The sequence below is a fragment of the Endocarpon pusillum genome (assembly GCF_000464535.1).
Source record: "Endocarpon pusillum Z07020 unplaced genomic scaffold scaffold1792, whole genome shotgun sequence".
Lineage (NCBI taxonomy): Eukaryota > Fungi > Ascomycota > Eurotiomycetes > Verrucariales > Verrucariaceae > Endocarpon > Endocarpon pusillum.
Genome location: NW_006916078.1, coordinates 28,541 through 49,918, shown reverse-complemented (window position 1 = coordinate 49,918; position 21,378 = coordinate 28,541). Strand labels below are relative to the sequence as shown.

The 21,378-nt window shown below is 48.3% G+C and overlaps 9 protein-coding genes across 9 annotated transcripts; 4 read left to right on the top strand and 5 right to left on the bottom strand.

Moving 5' to 3' along the window:
- Positions 1-1,492: 1,492 nt before the first annotated feature.
- On the top strand, positions 1,493-2,183 carry EPUS_08292 (uncharacterized protein; the record flags this gene model as incomplete). Its single annotated transcript, XM_007802818.1, has 3 exons — positions 1,493-1,881; positions 1,962-2,061; positions 2,124-2,183. The coding sequence occupies 3 exons, from the start codon at positions 1,493-1,495 to the stop codon at positions 2,181-2,183; spliced, it is 549 nt and encodes a 182-aa protein (XP_007801009.1).
- A 230-nt stretch (positions 2,184-2,413) lies between these two features.
- EPUS_08291 (uncharacterized protein) lies at positions 2,414-5,563 on the bottom strand (the record flags this gene model as incomplete). The annotated part of the gene is made up of 4 exons (XM_007802817.1): positions 2,414-4,811; positions 4,956-5,143; positions 5,199-5,341; positions 5,371-5,563. The coding sequence occupies 4 exons, from the start codon at positions 5,561-5,563 to the stop codon at positions 2,414-2,416; spliced, it is 2,922 nt and encodes a 973-aa protein (XP_007801008.1).
- Positions 5,564-6,086: 523 nt separating this feature from the next.
- On the bottom strand, positions 6,087-7,521 carry EPUS_08290 (uncharacterized protein; the record flags this gene model as incomplete). Its single annotated transcript, XM_007802816.1, has 2 exons — positions 6,087-7,420; positions 7,482-7,521. 2 exons carry the CDS (start codon positions 7,519-7,521, stop codon positions 6,087-6,089), a joined length of 1,374 nt encoding a protein of 457 aa, XP_007801007.1.
- A 1,944-nt stretch (positions 7,522-9,465) lies between these two features.
- EPUS_08289 (uncharacterized protein) lies at positions 9,466-10,974 on the bottom strand (the record flags this gene model as incomplete). Its single annotated transcript, XM_007802815.1, has 2 exons — positions 9,466-10,712; positions 10,770-10,974. The coding sequence occupies 2 exons, from the start codon at positions 10,972-10,974 to the stop codon at positions 9,466-9,468; spliced, it is 1,452 nt and encodes a 483-aa protein (XP_007801006.1).
- Positions 10,975-11,493: 519 nt separating this feature from the next.
- On the top strand, positions 11,494-12,501 carry EPUS_08288 (uncharacterized protein; the record flags this gene model as incomplete). The annotated part of the gene is made up of 2 exons (XM_007802814.1): positions 11,494-11,578; positions 11,678-12,501. The coding sequence occupies 2 exons, from the start codon at positions 11,494-11,496 to the stop codon at positions 12,499-12,501; spliced, it is 909 nt and encodes a 302-aa protein (XP_007801005.1).
- Positions 12,502-12,597: 96 nt separating this feature from the next.
- Positions 12,598-13,671, bottom strand: EPUS_08287 (uncharacterized protein; the record flags this gene model as incomplete). Its single annotated transcript, XM_007802813.1, has 2 exons — positions 12,598-13,575; positions 13,624-13,671. The coding sequence occupies 2 exons, from the start codon at positions 13,669-13,671 to the stop codon at positions 12,598-12,600; spliced, it is 1,026 nt and encodes a 341-aa protein (XP_007801004.1).
- Positions 13,672-14,042: 371 nt separating this feature from the next.
- On the top strand, positions 14,043-15,176 carry EPUS_08286 (uncharacterized protein; the record flags this gene model as incomplete). Its single annotated transcript, XM_007802812.1, has 1 exon — positions 14,043-15,176. One exon carries the CDS (start codon positions 14,043-14,045, stop codon positions 15,174-15,176), a length of 1,134 nt encoding a protein of 377 aa, XP_007801003.1.
- A 77-nt stretch (positions 15,177-15,253) lies between these two features.
- On the bottom strand, positions 15,254-16,869 carry EPUS_08285 (uncharacterized protein; the record flags this gene model as incomplete). The annotated part of the gene is made up of 3 exons (XM_007802811.1): positions 15,254-16,302; positions 16,356-16,718; positions 16,773-16,869. 3 exons carry the CDS (start codon positions 16,867-16,869, stop codon positions 15,254-15,256), a joined length of 1,509 nt encoding a protein of 502 aa, XP_007801002.1.
- A 2,751-nt stretch (positions 16,870-19,620) lies between these two features.
- Positions 19,621-20,403, top strand: EPUS_08284 (uncharacterized protein; the record flags this gene model as incomplete). The annotated part of the gene is made up of 1 exon (XM_007802810.1): positions 19,621-20,403. One exon carries the CDS (start codon positions 19,621-19,623, stop codon positions 20,401-20,403), a length of 783 nt encoding a protein of 260 aa, XP_007801001.1.
- Positions 20,404-21,378: the final 975 nt, after the last annotated feature.

Below are 21,378 nucleotides of genomic sequence, written 5' to 3'. Positions count from 1 at the left end.
ACCAAAGTCTTTGCCAAAGCAAGGGTATGTTTCGACGAAGCTGATAAAGTGGTGCCAGCCAATAGAAATGCGACATGATCGAAGCAAACCGTAGCCTTGTACATCCCGTCGTTGTTGGCATATGCGGACTTGCGAGCAGGGATTTGCAAGCCATTTACAGCTGTGCAGGGACGATGACGAGTAGCTATAGTGCCCACCATCTTTCGCTTTTCGAAACAGATGGTTAATTAGTTCGGTTCCGCGGGTACGGGAAGGCAGGAAGAGGAGCTCCATACATTATCCAGATCGCAGCCTGGTCTCTGCTAAAATCAAGACAAACTCAATGCAGGCGAAAGGGTTGGACGAATATTCCACTTATTATGGATGCAAACCACACACAGAGGACCATTGCCTGTCACTTATGGTGAGTGACAGACATATCTTGCCTGGGGTCTCATGCATGCAGGCCGCGCCAGATCAAGGCACACTCTCCGAACACGATCTCAGAGACGGCTCATGAGTGGACACACATTGAGTCATTTGACATTGAATCTCCAATTCAACTTTAGTAGGCATGTTTTTGGGCCCTGTTCTTGTTCTTGAAAGACAATATGTACGGAGTAGTTATATCAAAGACCGAGCTCGAAGGTTCTGGGTGTCGGAAATGCCCCCACTACGGGGGGGGCCTGAAGTAATGTTAGTCTGGTGCTAATAGCAGCTAGTTCTTAATACGACAACACTTTAAAGCTTGTTCTGTGTGCATCCATTCCGATGAGTTAAATCAGTGCATCTAACTTCTTCTGAGCATAGCTGTGATGAAGTGGATGGATGAGATTCTATCTATCTAACTGCGTGCAGAATCTATCTTAGAAGGAGGAGCAGGCTAATCTACTAGGGCGCGCAGGCACATGACCACCAAGGATTTGGCTGTACGCATTCAGCCAATTCCAACAAGCTGTTCTGTACTCTGTATGGAGTCGTGCTTCAAAAGTTTTCAATATACGCTAAATTTAGAGCGTCACTAGTACAATCGATTTAAGCTTTAGCTGCGTAGAAAATATATTATAGGGGTGGATTCCTAGAGCTACTGCTATCACCCTCTTATCTTAGAGACACTGAGGGACGCGTTTAGGTCTATATTAGCTAAGCTTTAGCCATCCGCCCTCTCTAACCATCTTTATGCCCCACCGCCTAGTGATAGAAGGCTAGCTCAAGAGAGGCTAGCTTCTACTTATTCCTAGTTAGCGTATAATGATACCCTTGAAGCACGACTCCGTACACAGAGGGTTTACAAGAAAAGATACTAGCGCTGAGTTAACTCTACTTCAGGCCTCACCCGTAGTATTGCCGGCATTATCAGCTAAATACCGGTAGAATGTCGGAACACCTCATACATGTATGTGAGCTCAACTACCACCATGCACCAAATATCAGGAACGATATTAAACATAAGTGCTCTTTAGTCACGTATACCTTTTCCTTCAGTACTTCGAATACAGGTTCAGCAACAATAATGGCCCTTCCCTCAATATCCTCCGTTCCGTCTCTCTCCACAGATCGCCGAGCCCAAATCTTGGACACCCTCTTTGAACCATGTACCCAATTGCATACTCTATCGGTCTCCACTCTCCATGGCACCACCTACTCAGACTACGCTGCACTCATCTCATCGATTGGAGACCAGCTGAAATCTCTGCTAAACTCCTTGTCAACGAGCGACACCGAGTGGCTTGATGCCATTCTGGCAGCTCATCCACGATTAGGAGAGAAGAAAGTCGACAGCGAACTCAGTCGGCAGGAGCAGGCGCAGCTGCAAAATGGTAAAGGGGAGAAAGGGGAAGCGGAGGGATTAGCAGAGGTGAATCGTCAGTATGAAGAAAGATTTAATGGGCTAAGATATGTGTATGTTTGATGACAAACAGCTCTTCTTTCATGCTTGTCTTTTGCCTTAAATCCTTGAACTTGTGCTGACTGTGCAGCAGAGTATTTGTCAATGGCCGAAGTAGGCATCTCATTATGGAAGACATGAGACAAAGAATCAAGCGAGGCAATCTCGAGCAAGAGAAGTTGGATGCGATCAAGGTATGCAAACTTTGGCTCCATGGAGCGAGCCCTATGATTGCCGTGCTAAGCGACACTGACAGGCCATTTGCGATATCGCTCTGGACCGAGTTAACAGGTTAGGCGAAGAGCCCGAGGCTTGACCTTTGAGTTACTTCAATTGCACTTGCCCGGGAAGAAGCAAAGCATGGCCACCTCATTCCGATCGAGCGTTGCCGGATGTCTTCGTCAATCCTATACAGTTATCTAATGTATAGATTCATATACGGCCCCGAAACCTCACATCCGCAAAATTATTCAAGAAGTACAATTTCCCAGATATCGTCGGCGCGAATGATAGTGCGATGGTATACTCACGTTCTCTTTTGCCTCTTCACACGGCATTCCCACATCTCTTACAACTCAATCTTTGTTCTTGGGTCGCCTCTAGCTTTACTCGAAAGCTTCTCCCACCACACCTCTCACATTTGATCTCGCTGCTCTGGTCTCCATCTGCCTCAGTTGTTGCAGTCTCATCCGAGCTAATTTCGCTGCTGAGCTTGCTGGATGAACTCTGCTTTCGCAGCAACGAATTGCCATTGATGTCGCCCAGATTTAGGACACCTGGTGTTCTCGGCTCACGTTGAGCCATGGTGACCAGCTCCCCTGGCTTCCAATAGCGGTAACCGTGGTCGCCTTGTATGTACAGGGTATGCTCAGGGGTTGGGCCTAATGCCTTGGCCCCTGCCTCTGACTCCCTTTCTATAGGTTTTTCTCGCGCACTGGCACCTATCTCGATAGTTGGTGGGGTGTGAAATTTTTCTACTTCGGCGCCTGCCATGCGGATGGACTCATCCGATGATTTCCGTGGGGATGACGGAAATGAGGTACTAGTGGCGATGGAGGGTGCTTTCGCCGCCAGTTGATGATAAGAAGACGAAACCTGGGCATTGGTTTTCCGTGGTGAATCGCTACGTGTCCGTTGTAGGTTTATATGTACATCACCGTTGATCGTGGTACCAGGGTGGCTGGTGGGCCCGCTCGTGATAGAGTTTCTCCAGCTGACGATTCGATCTGTCGATGGAGTCTTGAAGTTGCTATACGACGTCGAGTTTCGTGCCGAAGACAGACTACTACGAGCGGTTGGTGAACCATTCCGGCCAAGAAGACGGTTCCTGGAAAACAGAGATGAGCTGTCGAAGAGTTCGTAACGACGCTTCTGAAAGGCGCAGTCTTGCCGAAATACCTTGATCTGTCCCAAATAGTCGGCGGTCACAATGATATTGCCACTAGGATGTGCATGACGAGCCAAATAGGCAGGTGTTTCCTCCGCTCTTTGACTACGATTGGCTGTCTGTTGAATTGAAGCCGTAGCCCCGTCTTTTATCGACGGATTGCTTTCTGTCTGAGCTCGCGACGAGAGGACAGAGTCATTTCCCACCAATGTCACGGGCGGTGGATTGCAAAGATCGTAAATTGGATCTCCAGATTGTGCGAGATGCTGTCGAGTCTTGGTTGGAGCTAGAATAGCAGACGTGACGATTGCTGTATGCGCCTCCAGAATCTCCACTGGGCGCTTGTCCTGATCTTGTTTCTCGATTGGTCCGGTTGGCCATATGTACACCTTTTTGTCTTCGCTACCACAAATAACATGTCGTCCATCATCACTGAAGGTTGCATGGATCTGACTGCAGGTATTCTCATTCCCTCTGAACTTGATCTCGAGATTACGGTCCTTGTAATTATACATTCGTACACGCGAGTCGTTGCTGGTAATCAACAATTTGACGTCTCCGTTAGGATCCCCTGGTGGAAGCGTGATTGTATCAATACCTGTGATCTTACTACCCTTAGCATTTCGACCTCGAGCTGATCTGACGTGGAGTTGTGAATGAAGCCTCAACTTTTCCGTGTCGTAGAAAAGGCACAGACCATTCAAGCATCCTGCGATGCAAGTCTTCCCATCTGGCGTGAATGCTACCGCTGTCACCATGTCCGGAACATTTGCCCAGTATGCTACAGCCTTGTCTGGTATGCTCCATAACCTTAGCTTCGAGTCCAACGAGCCTGCCAAGAAGAACCGATCGTCCCGTGGATGGAATGCAATTGATGTGACGAAGTCGTGATGTCGGAAAGCGCAAAGGCACTCGCTTCGAGTCACATGCCACAATCTGACTGTTTTGTCCATAGAGGAAGAAAGTAGAAAATTGTTCTTGCTCCAGCAGAGATCCAGTATGCTGGAAGTGTGACCATGATATTCTCTAATGAGCTGTGTCCTTAGTACAGGCGCATTCAACCTGACGGCAGGTTGCTCAGGATTCTTCTCCTCTTCTTCTGCTTCATGCGCCTCCCGGTCTTCGGCTGACGAGATCACCGCCCAAACACGGATCTTCTTATCCTGTCCTGCAGCAGCCAGGTAGCGTCCATCTTTGGAAAATTCCATGGCCCAGATCGCCCTGTTAAATGGTTGCCCTGGAACAGCAGGAGCCTCGTCAACATGCACAATCTCCTCATCTCCAGAGGTCTTCCTTCTAGATTTCTGACTTCGCTCGAGCAGAACCTGCGCTAGAAAGACCCGCTCGAACTCCTTGTGCCTCCGGTTGTTTGCCCTTACTTTAATGTATCGAGGAGGAGCAGGAAATCGAGGCACAAAACCAATTGGTTGGGAGAACACTTCCGCTTCCGCATCTGTAGATAGTCCCCCAGTAATAGATGCTGTTTCATTGCGAATAGGCGGTAAAGAATCTTTCTTTTTGCTGCCAATAAATCGGCTAAAAAGCGATACACCCTTCCTAGATGAGGCACTCTCTTAGCAGCCGCTTATAGCAACGAAAGTGGCATATGAGGTTGAGGGAGCAGGCCGAAAAGTGAGACCTTAGGGTTGCTGCGAAGAAAGTGCCTGCTACAATTGTGATAAAAGCGGAGGGTAGACTCACTTTTTGTCCTTTGGTCCCTTGTTCACAGAATTCACGCTCTCTTGTCTGCGCAAGCTTACTGGCTCTGTGACATCTGCTGTACCTGAGCTATCAGGAGACTGTTGGGATGCGCCGAGGCTGGCATCAGAGGAAGTCGGCGGTAGGTTCCGTGGTGGGTTTTGGTGAGGTTTTGTTCTTTCAAAGATTTGCTTAGGAGGTTCAATCAGTTTCTGAATGGTGAAAGCGGAAAGAGCGATCACGAACTCGAGATATAGGGTCAATCGCTACGCTTGTCCCTTTTTCTGTCTCTATTTGCGGAGGTGGTATGGCAAAAGTCGTCTGAGGACTGGAAACGACTTCAGGTGTCTGAATGACATGGCCGCTGTGCGCTTTGACTTTGGTATCTACTGAACACAGAAATCAGCATGCTATTTACTCGCCTCGGGATTCCAGGCTACCATTGTCGCTTGCGCGATGAAGCTTAGATGGATATCTGTACCTATGGCAGTGTCTCCGGGATTGCTAGATGATTGCAGCTTCACATCCGTGCTATCCGAAGGTGAGGTAATGGGGCTCGAGGCAATTGGGGACAGTCTGGTCTGACCGACGGGGTGCGTGATCTCGGGCATGACAGCATGTAGTTTTGCTCTGCAATTGTCTCCAAGAAGAGAGGATACTTTGGAATCATGAGGAAAGCCCTATCTGGACAGGTGTGGAGACCGCGTGTTGTAGATGAAGTCATCCCAGCGCATGCAATACAAAGTTGCTTGCTATTTGATCAATGGACGATGCAGTGCCAAGGGTGTTATGACACCTTTCTAGCAGGTAAATCGTGGCTTAGAGGCTGAATCCAATTGCTCTAATTAAGTCCAGTGATCATGGGTATGTTTCGGGTCACTAATGTAGTAGGCGCCGTTGGTACTACGTAGTTATGCCTGATCAGCATGAAACCGGTTTGCTCGGTGGATTTCATTCAGCCCTAAGTTAGCCAACATCACTCCGACATAACCGAAGCATTGGTCTGCAATATCCCGCGGCGAGGCCACCATAGCCAACCAATTCTACGGTAGAGCAGCCAGTGGCTTCAACACTTGCTGTCAATTTGATGCAAAGGGCACTGGTTCTATTCACAGCCCATGCCATCCGCGAAACTCAATCTTCGCCAGAACTAGTATTCCTACGCTCCCTATGAGAAGTCCGCTTTGCTCCGTTCTTCTTAACCATACTTGTATCTGCTCTCTGCCCTTGATCACCCCCTTGTTCCCAGGATGGTGTCCGGAAATTTTCCGACATGTCCCTTCTGTCAGTTCTTGATTCCTCAGGATGTCGCGCATTCCAATTCTCGAGCATGCTCTGCAATTTTGGACCCCAAACGTTCTCGCCGTTTTCGAGATCCTGATACGTGAGCGCTGACTTGACATCAAACTCTGCTTGTCTGCTTCTGAACAAGGTCGCCATCAGTGCAAGTGAGCTGCAGGCCATACCAAGGTCGTGAGCAAAAGAGCGGACGTAGAAACCGCTTGAAGCAGTTACACGGATTCGTGCAGCAGGCGCCAGACAAACCTCTGATGATAGCGGTCTCAATTCGTGTGTATGTAGTTTAGCCTTCTCATCGGCCGTCATTCCTTCGTGGATCAACGTATAGGAAGTCCGTGAAGATTCCTGGATCAGGCTCTTACGTTTCGACTCTGCATCTCCAAACATTGACTTTGGACCTAAGTCGAGGGTGGCTCCCCTAGAAACTGTCCTTTGTTTCTTGACGATGCTGCCATTATCGGTTTCGTCCTCATTCATTGTGTCTGACCGCTTTCTCTTTTGCAAACTTTCAGGCCCTTGAATTTCGTTCTGCGCAGCCGACATCATCGTTGTAGCCACCTGCTTGAGTTCCTCAGACGCCTCCGTAGCAGGCCAACGATATTCATGTGTACCTCCTTCAAGCCATTCGACTATTTCACACTGCTCCACTTCCAGGTCGCGAGATTGTAGCTCTCGTGGCAGTGCTTTCCCTGTCCTTGCATACTCATATGCTTTCATTCCGTTGATTTTCAGCGCACTGTAAATGGGTGGCACCTGCTTGATTTTTCCTCGAAAAGAAGCAAGCTTTTCTTCCACCAAGGCCCTGGTCACATGTGAGTGCGATGCCGAAGCGGTAACCTTCCCTGCCACATCGTAGGTATCAGTGCTCCTTCCGAACAACACAGTAGTCTCATAGGTTTTCGAGCAGCCAAGGAAACTGTTCATTTGTTTTGTGCCCTTCCCTACACCAACCACCAAAATGCCTGTCGCCTGTGGATCTAATGTGCCGCCGTGCCCGATTTTGATGTTTTCAGCAGCAGCACGTCTTTTCCGCCTGGACTTATTGACATCCTGTAAAGCCTGTTTCGACTGCCAATGCAAAAGCGGTGCAAAGAAGACGGAGGAGCGAAAGTGCTCCTGCAGATCACGCAGGACTTGGGCGGAGGAAAGATGGAGCGGTTTGTTGATCGCTTGCGGAACTCTTATGTCAGGAACTGTAACAGAAGGCCTTGAGTGAGGAATTGGCCTCACCGAAGACACCCTCAAGGATCTTGCTGGCGCTTTCTGCCATCTTAATCATTGGGTTAACGATATTGTGCCAAGCTTATCAGCGAAGTCGAAACTTGAAAGGATTCAGCGCAACAGGGGGTCTGGGAATTCGTTGCACCACAATTTGCGCCGAAATTTAGCCGAATTAAGTAAACAGCTCAAACGACCTGTTTCTACACGTCTTCATTCAATCAATTTAGCAAGATGAGTGCTCCTACAACTCCTCAAAAGGCTTTAAAGCACAGAGAGGCTAATACTGTCAAGAAATCTCGCTTTTTTGAAGCGGTTGACATACGTACGCACGAATCAATTCCCTCTATTGCTGCGCGGCATAATATCTCCAAACGAACAGCTTATTACTGGCTAAATCAACGTCGAAATCAAGGATCTCCTGCCTATCGAAGAAGTCGAAAGCTCTCAAATCATCTTGGACGACAGCCAAATGTCTCAGATAACCAAATTCAACAACTTCTTTCGCCTTCAAATCCTGTTCGAAATCAAAACTATATGCATCAAATCCAGCATTTTGGACTCTCTTGTGGTGTTAGTACACTCCAACAAAATCTTCAACGGCGTACGAAGCATGCTTGACGTTACAAATCAGTACAAATTAAGCAACTCTCGAATGCTAATAAAAAGAAACGTATAGAGTATGGGAAGGAACATCAAAATAAGAGCATCAAGGACTATTAGGCCAATATCTATTTTACAGATGAAGCTCATATAGATCCATCAGAGGTCTTTCAACAATACATTCTACAAGAAGAGGGCACTTGTTATGAACCAGAAAATGTACAAGAACTACCTGAAAAAAAGAGTGCAAAGCTTCATATTGTAGCTTGGATCAATTGGTATTCAAAGGCTGAAAAGTTAGAGTTCTACAATGATGAAAACGATCATCTTGAGCCTCTAAAGAGACCTAGCAAGTCGCGAAAGAGAAGATACGAAACAGAAGAGCAATTTAAACAGCGAATGATTGATTAGGAGGCTAATTTGCCACATGAAGTTGAGACAAAACCAAAAGGCAATTCAATGACGCAGAAATACTACACAGAGCGTTTACTTCCTGTCTATATTAAGGCTGTTCAAAAGGCACGAATTTCTCGAAATCAAGATGCTATTTTGCAGGAGGATAATGATCCTTCTCATGGCACACGGTCTGAGATCAATATTGCTAAACAGCTTAAGGATAGCAATTGGATTACAGTGCTTGTTCATCCAGCATAATCGCCAGATTTGAACCCTATTGAGGGTATTTGGGCTATCCTAAAACAGCGAATTTGAAGACGAAAGTGGGATAATCTTGATCAGCTTAAAGAGGTCTTGCAAGACGAATGGAGCAAAATCACAATGCAGGAGGTTCGAGCGCGTATTGCTGAGATGCCCTCTCGATGTAGAGCTCTAGCTAATTCGGATGGGAAGGCTATAAGGTCGTCGTTGTGGTAATAGGGCAATGAGTTTGTACATAGGAGTAGCAATTGCCTAATTCGGCTGAACTTCGGCGCAAATTGTGGTGCAACGAATTCCCAGACCCCCTGTTGAGCGGGAAGGATAAATTATTAGTTAAGTTACGTATTGGAGGGTCGACAAGATGCTCACTCACCTGTGTTATGCTACCATTTTGAGCTTAGTAATAGGTTGAACTACTAACGTACTTAGGAGACTCTTGCTTGGCACCAACCAACATCATTGCAGTATTCGCTAACAGCGAGAAATGAAAGGCTTAGAACAGCATAATAGGCGAGCTGTGTCAAGTTTACTGACCTAACGAACGAGATTGTGACATGGTGGCTGTGATAAAGACCTTTGTATGAAAGCCTTTTAAAAAGAAAACAACCTCGTGAGACGAACTGTCATCTCCTACCGCGGCCCGGAGCTATTTCGCCGCCGTCTTCCCTTTATAAATATGAATGCAGCACGGCCACGATGTTATCATATATCCAGTTCTGTTGGGTATCATAATATATCAATTTCGCCCCTGCATAAAACCTTCCACAAGTGCCTCCAAATGGTTGACGTGCAAGCGACCGTTCGCGAGACTCTCTTTTCTGATCAAATCAAGCTGTTCCGATTGAAAATTAGATGCCAGACCATTCACGATGGTGGGCATCGTGCTCGCGTCGGTGGGCTGTCGTCCCAGAGAATTACTTAAGTCCGAGCCTAGCCTCCTCTTTTTCGTCGGTGTCTCTGTGACTAGTGGAGAATGCAATGCTTCTTCATCATTGCCATCCTCTTCATCATCGTCCTCTGGAGGGTTCTGAGCTTTCAGCATCCTTTTTTTCCCTTTTCCGGCGCCAGTTGAAAGTCTGAGGATGGATTTCTGATGATGGCGACTGGCAGGTGCTTTGGCAGGTGTAACAATATCACTTGTAATTTCATCGTCCTGCAGCTCCTGCTCGCTATTGACTAATCTTCGCAATTGTCGGTAAAGCACTTTTGTGCTCCAAGTTCTATTCCTGCCCTGATCAGGATCAGCATCCAGGCGCCTGAGCAGCGATTGAGCAGCATCTTTGATAATGCCACTTGCTTCATTTTTCGAGCCCACGTTGTATTGTTTGACGAGAATCTTGGCAATCCCATCGACGCTGCAATGTCTTTTACACATGTGCCCATCTGCTTTTAAATGCATTATCTCCTTAAAGATTGCATCAGCCCAACCCTTTTCGTGGTCTTCGTCATTACTCGAGAAAGGAGGAGACCCCAGTTGCTCATCTTCCGAAGTCGAGGGATTCTCGTTCTGCTCTTCATCCTCTTCAGATTCTGTCACCGGGTCATGAGCAACCTCGTCTGGGTACAACCTCGAAAAGTAGCTCCAGAGATGAGTCCGCGCCCAATTGATGCCCTCCCAGCCTTCCAACATTTGTCTAATCAAGAACGAGTGGTACTTTTCGAAAATGGCTTCGGCTTCAGCATTGTCATCGACTCGATAATCTGTGTGCTGCTGGTACAGGACCAGTAGCTCTTCAACTTTTGCTCCCCGTATTGGTCGTCTGGAGGCGAATGTCTGATGGGTATCGCTCAAAAAGTATATCAGGTCGATCGCCTTGACTATTTCTTCGTATATTGCTGTGTATTTGGTAGAGGGGACGATCTCGTACCAACCCGCCTTGCCACCAGCCCAGATCACTGACTTGCCTGACGGATCTTGACCAAAAGCGTACTGGGTACAATTATCAATCCTGAGCTGAACCTGGGTGTATCTGGGATGTATAACTGTTGAAGGTGATTATCAGCGATGGTAGAGCTTGCAAGAGATGCGACTCCAAATACCGAGCTTCGCTCGCTGGTTATCCAAGCGAGATAATCTGCCAGTCACAGAGAGCGGATAACCGGGGTTGGCTTCGAGCAGATTGGCGTAGTTCGAGCTTCCAGCAACCCGTATTTTTGCGTCAGTCAGGGTGAAATCGGGCCAATCGTTCAAATCGTCAGGTACTGGATCTTGCAACAGGAGAATGCGCTCCTCAGATAGGATCATTCTGCGCGCATCTTTGAAGATAGGACGGACACCCACTCATCCAGGGACCAAGGACATGGCTACGCCAGTATTGATCGTCATTGCGTGAAAGATGGCTCCCAAAATCTGTGGTCCTGTTTGTTCGAGGTCTTACAGGAGGACTCAATGTCTTGGTGGAATGGACAGCTCCATACTACTTGCTACTACTTACTACTTACTAAGTTAGTATGGCGCCTTGGCTATAAACCTTGGCGAACTTTTGGTAGTAACTACAGTAATACTGGGTAGTAGTTGTACGGAGTACGGAGTAGTCACCGGTACTGTATTATCATTGCTTTGTCGGTAGATGTTCCTGGGTATTGCTAGCAACTCCCCATTCTCTGCCTGCGAAGTGCTTAATAATGGCGGATATGCATCATCATGTCCGGTCCCGATCCAGCTTACTAAGTATGCAGTGGGCAGATCCTCCAAATACCAAACGACTAGCGACAGTTATTTTGCATCCTGCTTTCCTTAGCAATCTCTGCTTTCGCTCCAGTCATGGCCTTCCAAACGCCTGACGTCGATGTCAAGAGCCTCTTTAATGTCAAAGGGCTCATTGCTGTCATCACTGGCGGTGGGAGTGGTCAGTACACATCCCAGAAACCACTCAAATTTGATTTGGCCGTCTTTCCCAAGATATCGCGCTTTGCCAGGTCGTGGTGCTAAAAGATTCTGTCTTCAGGTCTCGGGGCAATGATGGCAAGAGCTCTTGATGCCAACGGAGCTTCCAGAGTCTTCATAGTAGGACGAAGGGAGGAACAGCTCAAGCAGACTGCCGCGACTGGGAGAAATGGAAACATCGTCCCCCTCGTCGGCGATGTGACCTCCAAAGAAAGTTTACAGAAAATCGTGGACCAGGTCTCGACGGATTCAGATCATCTCGATGTACTCATCTGCAACTCAGGCAGCTCAGGCCCACGTTCATTTCCTCCACCCAAGGAAGATGGTAGTCCTGCAACCCTAGCCGAGATTCGTGAATTCTGCTGGAATGTCCCTATGGAGGAATTTGAGCAGGCCAACATGGTGAACATCACCGGCGTATGGTACAGCTGTCTCGCATTCATGCCCCTGCTCGAGGCTACGAACAAGATGCGACCTGCCCCGTCCACTTTGCCCCGACCTCAGATTATCACTACCAGCTCTATCGGAGCCTTCAACCGAGTACCTCTGGGTGGCTTTGCTTACACGGCTTCCAAAGCCGGTGTCGTGCACCTGATGAAAAGCATGGCAACGTTGTTGGGTAAATTTGACATACGCTGCAATGTGATTGCACCAGGTCTGTTTTATAGCGAAATGTCAGCACCAGCATTCCAGCACTTGGAAATAGAGAATGGCCATGAAGAGAGCAAATTTGACCGCAATATCATCCCAGCAACGAGGTCAGGGCATGAGGAGGATATTGCAGGCGTCATCCTGTGGCTCTGCAGCAAAGCTGGAGCTTATATCAGCGGCAACGTTGTTGTTTCCGATGGTGGAAGGCTAGGAGTGTTCCCCTCGTCATACTGATCTTATTTCTAGAGCACATGTACAAAGCATATTGGGCTAAAGAAAGGTAATTGACCAAATCTGCCAATACGCGAGCCCCTTTTCCTCATATTTTGATCAATATGTAGCTGTCAACCTTTGTACAAGATAGTCACCACTGTTCACCGCAGGATACTTCTTTCCCTCGGGCAATTCCTCCCATGTTCCAGGCAATGCCTCGATAGTGCTTTCGAAATTTGGATTACAAAAGTAGGCGATGGAGTACCTCGCAGGGTACATTTCCAATTCATCCTTTTCTTGTGCAGGAGGTTGCACTACCCTATGGTTTGTCGACTTAATCTCATCATTGCTCCATCTGCTGAGGAGATCTCCGGCGTTGATCACCACGGTACCATCAATCGGCTTGGCTCGCACGAACGTATTCTGGGGGGTCTTGACCTCTAAGCCCCCGACATCGTCTTGAAAAAGAAGCGTAATAGAACCGTAATCACTGTGTTCACCGGCCCGAACTTGGTCTGGATTGTCTTTGAAAACGCTCTTGAGCACTTGTGGGTAATGCAGTAATCTCAGAGTATTATCAGCACCACTAGTGAATGAATCGAAGAAGTTTTCGTCCAACCCCATTCCCAACGCAATCGCCCTCATCAGATTGACATGGAGCTCGTTGCATGTCAAGAAAAACGACTTCATGGTAGTTGTGAACACTTTACCTTCGACATCCATCTCTTCTGGCCATAGATTAGGTTGATCTGGGACGCCTTCCTTTCCAATCTCCATGGACTCTTTCAAATCAGGATTGCTCGCACGAAGCTTGGATACTTCTCTGATATCAGACGACTGCGTGACCTTTTCCCTCCCAAAAGTCACATATCCCCTGTTACTTTCTGGAGTGGTCCATGCCAAACTGTCTTTTTGCTCTTGAGGCCGTTTGAAGAACTCTGCTGATCTGGCAAAGACGTCTGACACGGTTCCTGATGGAATGCCATGGTTACGTAGGTAAACGAATCCAGAGGTCTTGAAAGCGTGATATATTGATTCCCCGGCTGCTAATTTGGCAGCGGCCGAACCATGGACGAAGTTGGAAAAGTCAACAATCTACCATCGTGTCAAGTTGTGAAGGTTTGAGTAAATTTTCTTCCCTACAGGAATGACCAGATCATCTTTCTCCACTCCAATGGTTGTCACCACCATGATCGACTCCAAAGAGTATGCCTAGCCGCCTAGTTCAGGGGCAAAATGGGCGGGACTGGGGCACTAGCTCCACGATTCCAATTCACGAATAATAGCTGTTGAGGTGAAGATAATTGCAGTGCATGTGGATTTTAGGCTTAGTTGTTCTCTGAAATCATGATCGACTATGTTGCGATACTTATCTGCCTTAGCCAATTCGACCGCCGCGGTGGATGAAAGTGGGGTGATGAGGACTGAAGGCCAACGCACCATTTGATTGGCTAGACTCTTGTACTTAACGTAACCTTCTTTTGTCGTAACAGGAAATAAATTAGGCTACTCAGCTCTCAACGCCGTTGCCACTGAAGCGTTCTGATTGCAGGGCTTCCACCATGATCTCTAACAAGCATGTCGTGGTGGATATCCACACACATATCTACCCACCATCCTATATCGAGCTCCTTGCTTCTCGAGACCAAGTTCCTTATATTCACAAACCTACGGCAGGCGATCCACGGCTCATCATTCTCCCTTCAGACGATGACCAGTCAAAGCCGGTTCAGAATCGAGGACGACCCATAGATGCTTCGTACTCGTCCTGGGAAATCAAGCGCACTTTCATGACCTTACATGGCATCAATGTCTCGGTCGTGTCTCTGGCCAATCCTTGGCTAGACTTTCTTCCTAGCTCAGAATCGCCGAAATGGGCAAAGACGGTCAACGATGATCTCGAAAAGGCATGTCTCGAGTTCAACAAAGAGGCGTCAAGTTCGATCTGTAAACTCTTCGCATTCGGCACACTTCCTCTTTCGGCCTCGGCAGACGACAATCGTGCCGAAATAATTAGACTGAAAACCCTGCGTCACCTTAGGGGCGTCATTATGGGAACCACCGGTCTTGGGTTAGGCTTGGATGATCCAGCTCTGAACCCGATCTGGCAAGCCTTACAGGATACGGAGACGATGGTCTTTTTACATCCGCACTACGGTCTTCCCGAGACGGCGTTTGGCGGCCCAGAAGTCGTTGCGAAGTCTGGTCATGTCTTGCCATTAGCGCTGGGCTTTCCCCTTGAGACCACAATTGCTGTCTCACGCATGTTTCTGGCTGGTGTCTTTGATCGTTTTCCCAATCTGAAAATGCTTCTTGCACATTCGGGAGGGACGCTACCCTTCCTAGCTGGGCGCCTTCAATCTTGCGTCGAGCATGAGCGAGAGTTCATTGCCAACGGCGGATGCAAACAAGGGCCGAAAAGGGATATCTGGGAGATACTCAAGACGAACATCTATCTGGATGCTGTGATATATGGAGAGCCTGGACTCAAAGCAGCAGTGGATGCTGGCAGTGTCGAAAGGGTTATATTCGGAACAGATCATCCTTTCTTCCCACCTTTAGGAGCAGAGTCGGATGCATGGCCAAGCGTAGGTACGAACTACGCCGCAATCCCAGGAGCATTTGAAAAGAATGAGGATATCGTAGAAGGTATACTAGGAGGAAATGCTATCAAAATTCTTGGTCTAGAAATATGAGTTCGAGGCGGCAAAAACGGCATGCACGCCTTACATGAAGCATAGAGATAGGTGCAAGACCAAACAGATGACCTTCCCTATCCCAGCAAACTATCCCACCCTACAAGCGCCCACACCTCCCCTACGAACCACTCTCCAACTTCTTCTCGTCCATTGCATGTGACATCCACATCGTCGTCAACAATCTTCGTGTCAGGTCTTCGGATTGCCTCCTTGAACGACTCATCATTATCGCCGAAAACACCCCGAAGAAGTGTGTGCTGCAACTTGTTTCGAATTTTGGTAGCGAAAGTATTGTTGCTTATGGTGAGAGACTTTCGCAAGCTGAGGAGCGAAACAGAGTTAGATAGTATGAGAGATTGTTGCTTGTCAATAATGAGCATAACTTGGCGAAGGATGGTGACAAGATACCTGGCCTCATGCTGCACTGTGCAGATTGCAGTTTCTTGGTCCACGCCAAACGTGTCCAGAAGACCGCAAGGTGGAAGGAGGCCAAGGTGGGCAGATTTAGACGCAGGAGATTCCACATCAGCAAAAATGCTCAAAGAGAGTGATGAGCCCAAATGATCCAGGAACACGCAGATTAGGCCTTCCAGAATTTTGTTGTGTGAAGGTAGGGCCAGATCAAGCGATTCGAAAAAACACATGGCTAGCTTGGCTAAAGACCTGCATATTTCACCGAAATCTAGCGTCGCCATGGGTTGCTGCTTGACGGTGCGTGTCTTGTTCTGCTTAAGAGACCCGCAGCCGTCGAGAGTTCTGGCTGCTGCTAATGCCGCAATGTCGTGGAGATGGCCTAGTATTTCTTGGAACAGCTGAACGACGGCATAGACAGAGCACTGGTGGGTACTCTCCTGGGTAGACAGCCTCTCCACGGCTCGAAGCAAACTTGGATAGCAAAGGCGCAAAGCACGAGAGGTCTTGATGAGACCCGCTAATGTAGCTTCACCTACCTCCTTAGCTTTTGCGACTTTGGCCGATCCGAGAGAAATGGCTCTGATTGGCTCAGACAGCGATACATCTGCTGCTGCACATGTTCTGCTGAGGCTTTTTGCAAGAGCATTGCTGTCTAACCTTCGCGCAGAAAGGAGTCGTCGAAGAGCAATGAGGTTTCTGGCAAGAGCGGCTGATGCGGCGATCATGGTCAGCGAAGTGCCAGGGACTTGCGAAGCAACTTACATCCACCCAGGTCGTCGTTGCTGTCGAGATCTGCATTCGTACCTTCTAAGCCTCTACCTAGTCGTTGCGTTCCACCCGTGTCTGCATCTGCGGAGGTGGGCTTGCAATTGGTGCTCTGTTTCGTCGCTTGATTCACACTTCTTTTCCTCTTTAGCCCAGCCTGCGCATGATCTGCTCTCGACTGGCGCAGGTCACCGCGCAGCTGTTCAATCTGTTGTTCAAGCTCATGATGCTTGTTGAGAAGATCACTATGAGCCACTTCTGATTTCTCGTAGGCCTGCCTCCAGAACGCACAGCTGTCAAGGCGCCCTCGGGGGGTTCGACCTCCAGGGCAGATACAACGCCGCAGGCTGTAGATATAATCTGCGAGCGGAGAGATTTAGTCCACGATCGCAAAGGTCACACAAGCCTGAGCACCTTCTAAAGACGACTCGACTGGCTTCGATTTGAGCACAAGGAGTGCTAAAGCTAGCTCAGCCGGAGTTGGGAAGGAAGCGGTAGGATGGAGTGCCATGTCGTATACTATTTACCAAATCCACAGGACAATGCCTGTAGGTATTCTTACCTTAGGAGCAGTACTGCCTCTACAGAGAGAAGGGTATATCACCACAGGAAGATTCCTAGATTGGAGGATCAAGTATGGGCATTGTGGGAGAGCTTTCGGGGCCGGATTATAAGGCTCGGGCTGAGGCCCGGTGAAACAACTTGAATTGGCGACTCTCTTGGCATGATTTCTGATGACATATTAGCTGGCATGGAACATAGGGTGATCTATTTTGTCTTAACTCTCATTTATTTCGTCAGTTATACCGTGCCAAGTGCGACACTAATTGTTTCACCGGGCCTCGGGCCTCGGGCCTCCGGGCCGAGGTGCGTTAACAGATTTAATGTCGCTTTTAGAGCCTGAATTCAATGAAGTATACCTCGTACTATTTGGGCTTGCGATCGTTCTCCCCTATCCAGCCCAGCTTAAGTCAATGAATCCCATGCGCCAATAGACACAAGGATTGTTCTTCAAAGCGTCGCAAAGGTGCTCTAGGTGATTGCACCTTTATTCATCAAGGTAACTCCACACCAATGACAGAAAGAAAATTGGGGAATGGCATCCTCACTTGAAAAACGATACCCACTCTTACAGCTCCTTGATACCATCATGAGCATCCTCGAAGTTTTAGCCTTGCGTAGACATGTCGGAGCGAGTTGTGAGACCACGGTTGGATGCTTCCAGTCCGACAGCGGATGTGGCAATGCTTCCAACCTTGTAAGAAGGAGTAACTGATAATGGCATTTAAAATTTCAAGTTTCACCATGCGGCATTCCCACAATTTTTACGGACATATCGAGCCATATCAAGGCATCGAGCATCGTGCTTCCTACACACACGAACACCGGTCATTGGCAACATGATTCGCTTTCCTTCAGTCTCAACCACGCTCTTTTAATCGTTCTTGCTGGCTAATCGTTCCCAGGTCTCAGCTACGTGCTATTGGCAAAACTCGTCTCTTGCACCTGATTCACCATGGTCAATCGAATACGGGTCTAGCAGCAGGACTCAGCGCTGGACTAGGTGTGGCAACGATCATGATGGTAGCATTCGCTTTTATCTATTTTCGGTCGTGCAGAAGACGCGCAACTGGGCATGCTCGAACTACAAATTTCAGGCTCAAGTCCAGAAAGGGTTCGGAGTTGTCAGCCGCACCGGAGTGTACGATCAATGAGATGGCGGGAAACTGACTAATGGGGACGGGTCATAGGAGTGGTGATGGTGAGAGGAGGGCCGTCGAGGGGAGGGCGGAAATGAGACCTCCACAGAACACATACCTAAAATCAAGACACGACAGAACACAACAGCAGCAAAGGCTGAAAGTCTCCCTGAAGAAAGAATTCGGATCCGAAACATTGCAGGACGCCATCTATACCGCGAATGAACTTGCCATGGAAGTTGTTGTTCCAACGTTCTCTTCATCATCTAGGACTGTCCCACCGACTAGGCGGAAGATAGAACAAAGATGCGCTATTGACGCCGTTGTTGATGGAGTCATGGTACTGTCACGCCGGGTGTGATGCGTGTCGTGGACCAATCTCACCGCCAGCATTTTCCTTTCCAGGAATGGAAAGGTACACATTCACTAGGACTACATTTTTCGGGAGCAAAAATCCTTATTTCTCATTTCGTCGTAGCGGTGATGAGCTTGGGTGTGTCTTTCAATGCGAAATGAATCATAGGGAAGTAGGTGAGGGCTGAGTATGGTATGGAGGATGCACCAATGGAACAAGCCATCAGGCCCATAACACCGTACGCAATCACATCAATAAACGCCGCAGTTGGCAATCATGTACGCGGTCAGGAGCAAGAGTAGGAGCCGGCGCAAGAACAAGAAACAAGAGAGGAGGTGGACACTTTAGGCACGTTCTACTTTTCAGAGATCGCTCACAGGGCTACGCCCATGGAGCTAGTACCTGTACATGTCAGCAGGAGCGTGTTTCAGAGTGTCGGATACTTCAATAAGGATGGAAGTACTGGGCCAAAACAATATCCGGTCAGCTTGACCGACAAGCTCAGGATGGTAGGTGCCCAGAAAGGGACTGGACGCTTGTCTTCAGATCAAATGTGGGACGATGAAGCGACCTTGGACGCGTTGCAAACTTCGAATCAGACGGACAGGTGTAGCGTCAGATACCTCATGTCAATTCTTCCAAAAGGCTTCGTTCGAGCAGAGCCTCTGTCTGAGACGCCGCGAGCACAGAACTCCATCACTTCAGCTGCTGAATAGGAAGTGAGCCCTGGGAAGAACTTTCCTTTGTTGCCAATTATGAATTAGTTTCCATGCTCAGGCTCAAAGAGCATTTTGTCTTGCATTTTCGAAGCGCCCTATCATTTTCCTGTTGACGAGAAGGACGTGAGGGTTCGTATTCTAAGGGAGGCGAGGATTAGATGTTGTGTCACTCGTAACGAAGTGAAGCCGTGGAAGTAGGGTCTTGCCAACCATTGTTCAAACGGTCCAGCCGGTGTGGAGTGTAGTGTACTGGAGTGGCATCCAAGAGTCTTCTCAATAACACAATCAAAATAAAACTCTAAATGTTGTGATCGTGTGACCCCCTTCACACTATGAAGGATTTGTCCATCTTTCCGAAGACAATCTCAAACACGGCAGCTAGAACAACTCCATGGTTATGCTGATGCACCTGTATTATATCGCTACCCCACTTGTGACACACAAGCAGTAGACTTGGTATTCCATCTCTCACTTTCAGCCAAATCGCCATGCCTTCTAACGACGACCTATCTACACATGCAACCTCATCTATCGATTTCTACTCTCTCTTGTCCCTCCCACCTACAGCCACCGAGTCAGAGATCCGATCCGCTTTTCGCAAGACATCTCTGAAATACCACCCGGATAAAGTCGGCTCTACGCCGGAGAATGTTGAGAAATTCCTGCTTGTCAAGATCGCGCATGATGTCCTATCAGACCCAAAGATCCGTGCACTGTACGATCAGACGAGGGAGGCAAAGGAGCGAAGGCAGGCAGAGACCGAAAAGTTGGATGCGGGAAGGCGGAAGATGGTTAGTGAGTTGGAGAGAAGGGAGAGGGATGCAAAGTACCCGGGCGGGGTGGGAGTGATGGGCGTGAAGAGAAGTAGGACTGGGGAAGAGGAGAGTCCAGAACAAAAGCTTGAAAGGGAGATTAGGAGGATCTCGGAGGAGAATAGGCGCAAGAAGGAAGCGATGATGGAGAGTAAAGAACGGGAGAGGCTTGAGGAGGAGGAGAGGCTAGTAGACGAAAAAGAGGCGCGAGAGCGCCTGAAGAAGGCAAAAGACCGCGATGGCTTCAGGGATCACAAGAAGGTGCCAAACTTCACGTTTTCGACGAAGACAAGTCTTTCAGAGGGGCCCACGGGCCCCGATGCTAAACAGTCGCCGAGAAATGGTTCGAGCTTCGAGCAATCAGTACTGGAGAAGTTGAAGAAGGCACAGAGGGAAAAGGAGAAGAGGAAGCTATTGGAAGCGGAAAAGCCGGCAGGGAACGGTCAAGGACCTGGTTGAAGGAGCGTACTGTCCCGACAATCATTCCCTTATACAGAGCGAAGGAGCTTGGTCAAGGCTTTCTGGTTCTGACTTATGCCTGGCATTAACCTACTATCCATCAACCCTCAGCACGCCAGCTGACAACATAATGATATCCTTACAACAACTTCCGGCTCCTCATTCATAAAGCAACAGTGCGCTCAACTGCTATTATGGTGCTAAGTCGCAAACAGAGCCTTCTACTGAGAGATTGCCCCCAAAAAAGCCTCGACATGTCTATCCACTGCCAGCAAGTCACTCAAGACGAGCAAGCTAGCGCCGATCAACGATTGTCTCCAGTATGGGCCGAGAAAGCACAAGATACAGCCGTAGGGTTGGTACTTGAGATCGACATTAGCAGCGAGCCTTCTTGGGTATCGGCAGCAGGTATAGATGACCGAGGCTGCACCCAGACCGTATAGTGTACTATCCTCTCTATTCCGCCAAAATCTCTTCTTGCGCAGCGATTGGGAATAAAAAGGTGAGAAGAGAAATGCTGTTTTGAAGGTATTCCTCAGTGTTTGGCTAGACAGGTTAAGAAAGGAATATCACGAACTTTTCAGCCAACGCATCGCGGCTTGTAGCACGAATGACATTTTCACCTGGGCACTTCTAATATGCATACCACTTTGAAGCATTCGTATTGATATCTAGCTAAGTTTGGGAATGAGGCTCAATTGCCGGCAGAATGTTGCTCGGACATCATGATGCAAGATGCTTCCTATATCTAACGCAAAACCATAGCTCAACACCAGTGGACCCCTGCTCAAAGCTCTAAGAAGTAATAGACAGAGAATATCAGTGTTTGACGCGACTTGGACTTGGAAAGCAAGTGAGACCCAGTCGTCGCATAGCTTCTTCGCATCGGGTCAGGTTTGGTGGCTAGTCCCATCAACCTCGACGTTAGATCTCTTAGGCTTGTACCTATGCCAGCACACCCTAGCAAATCCAATG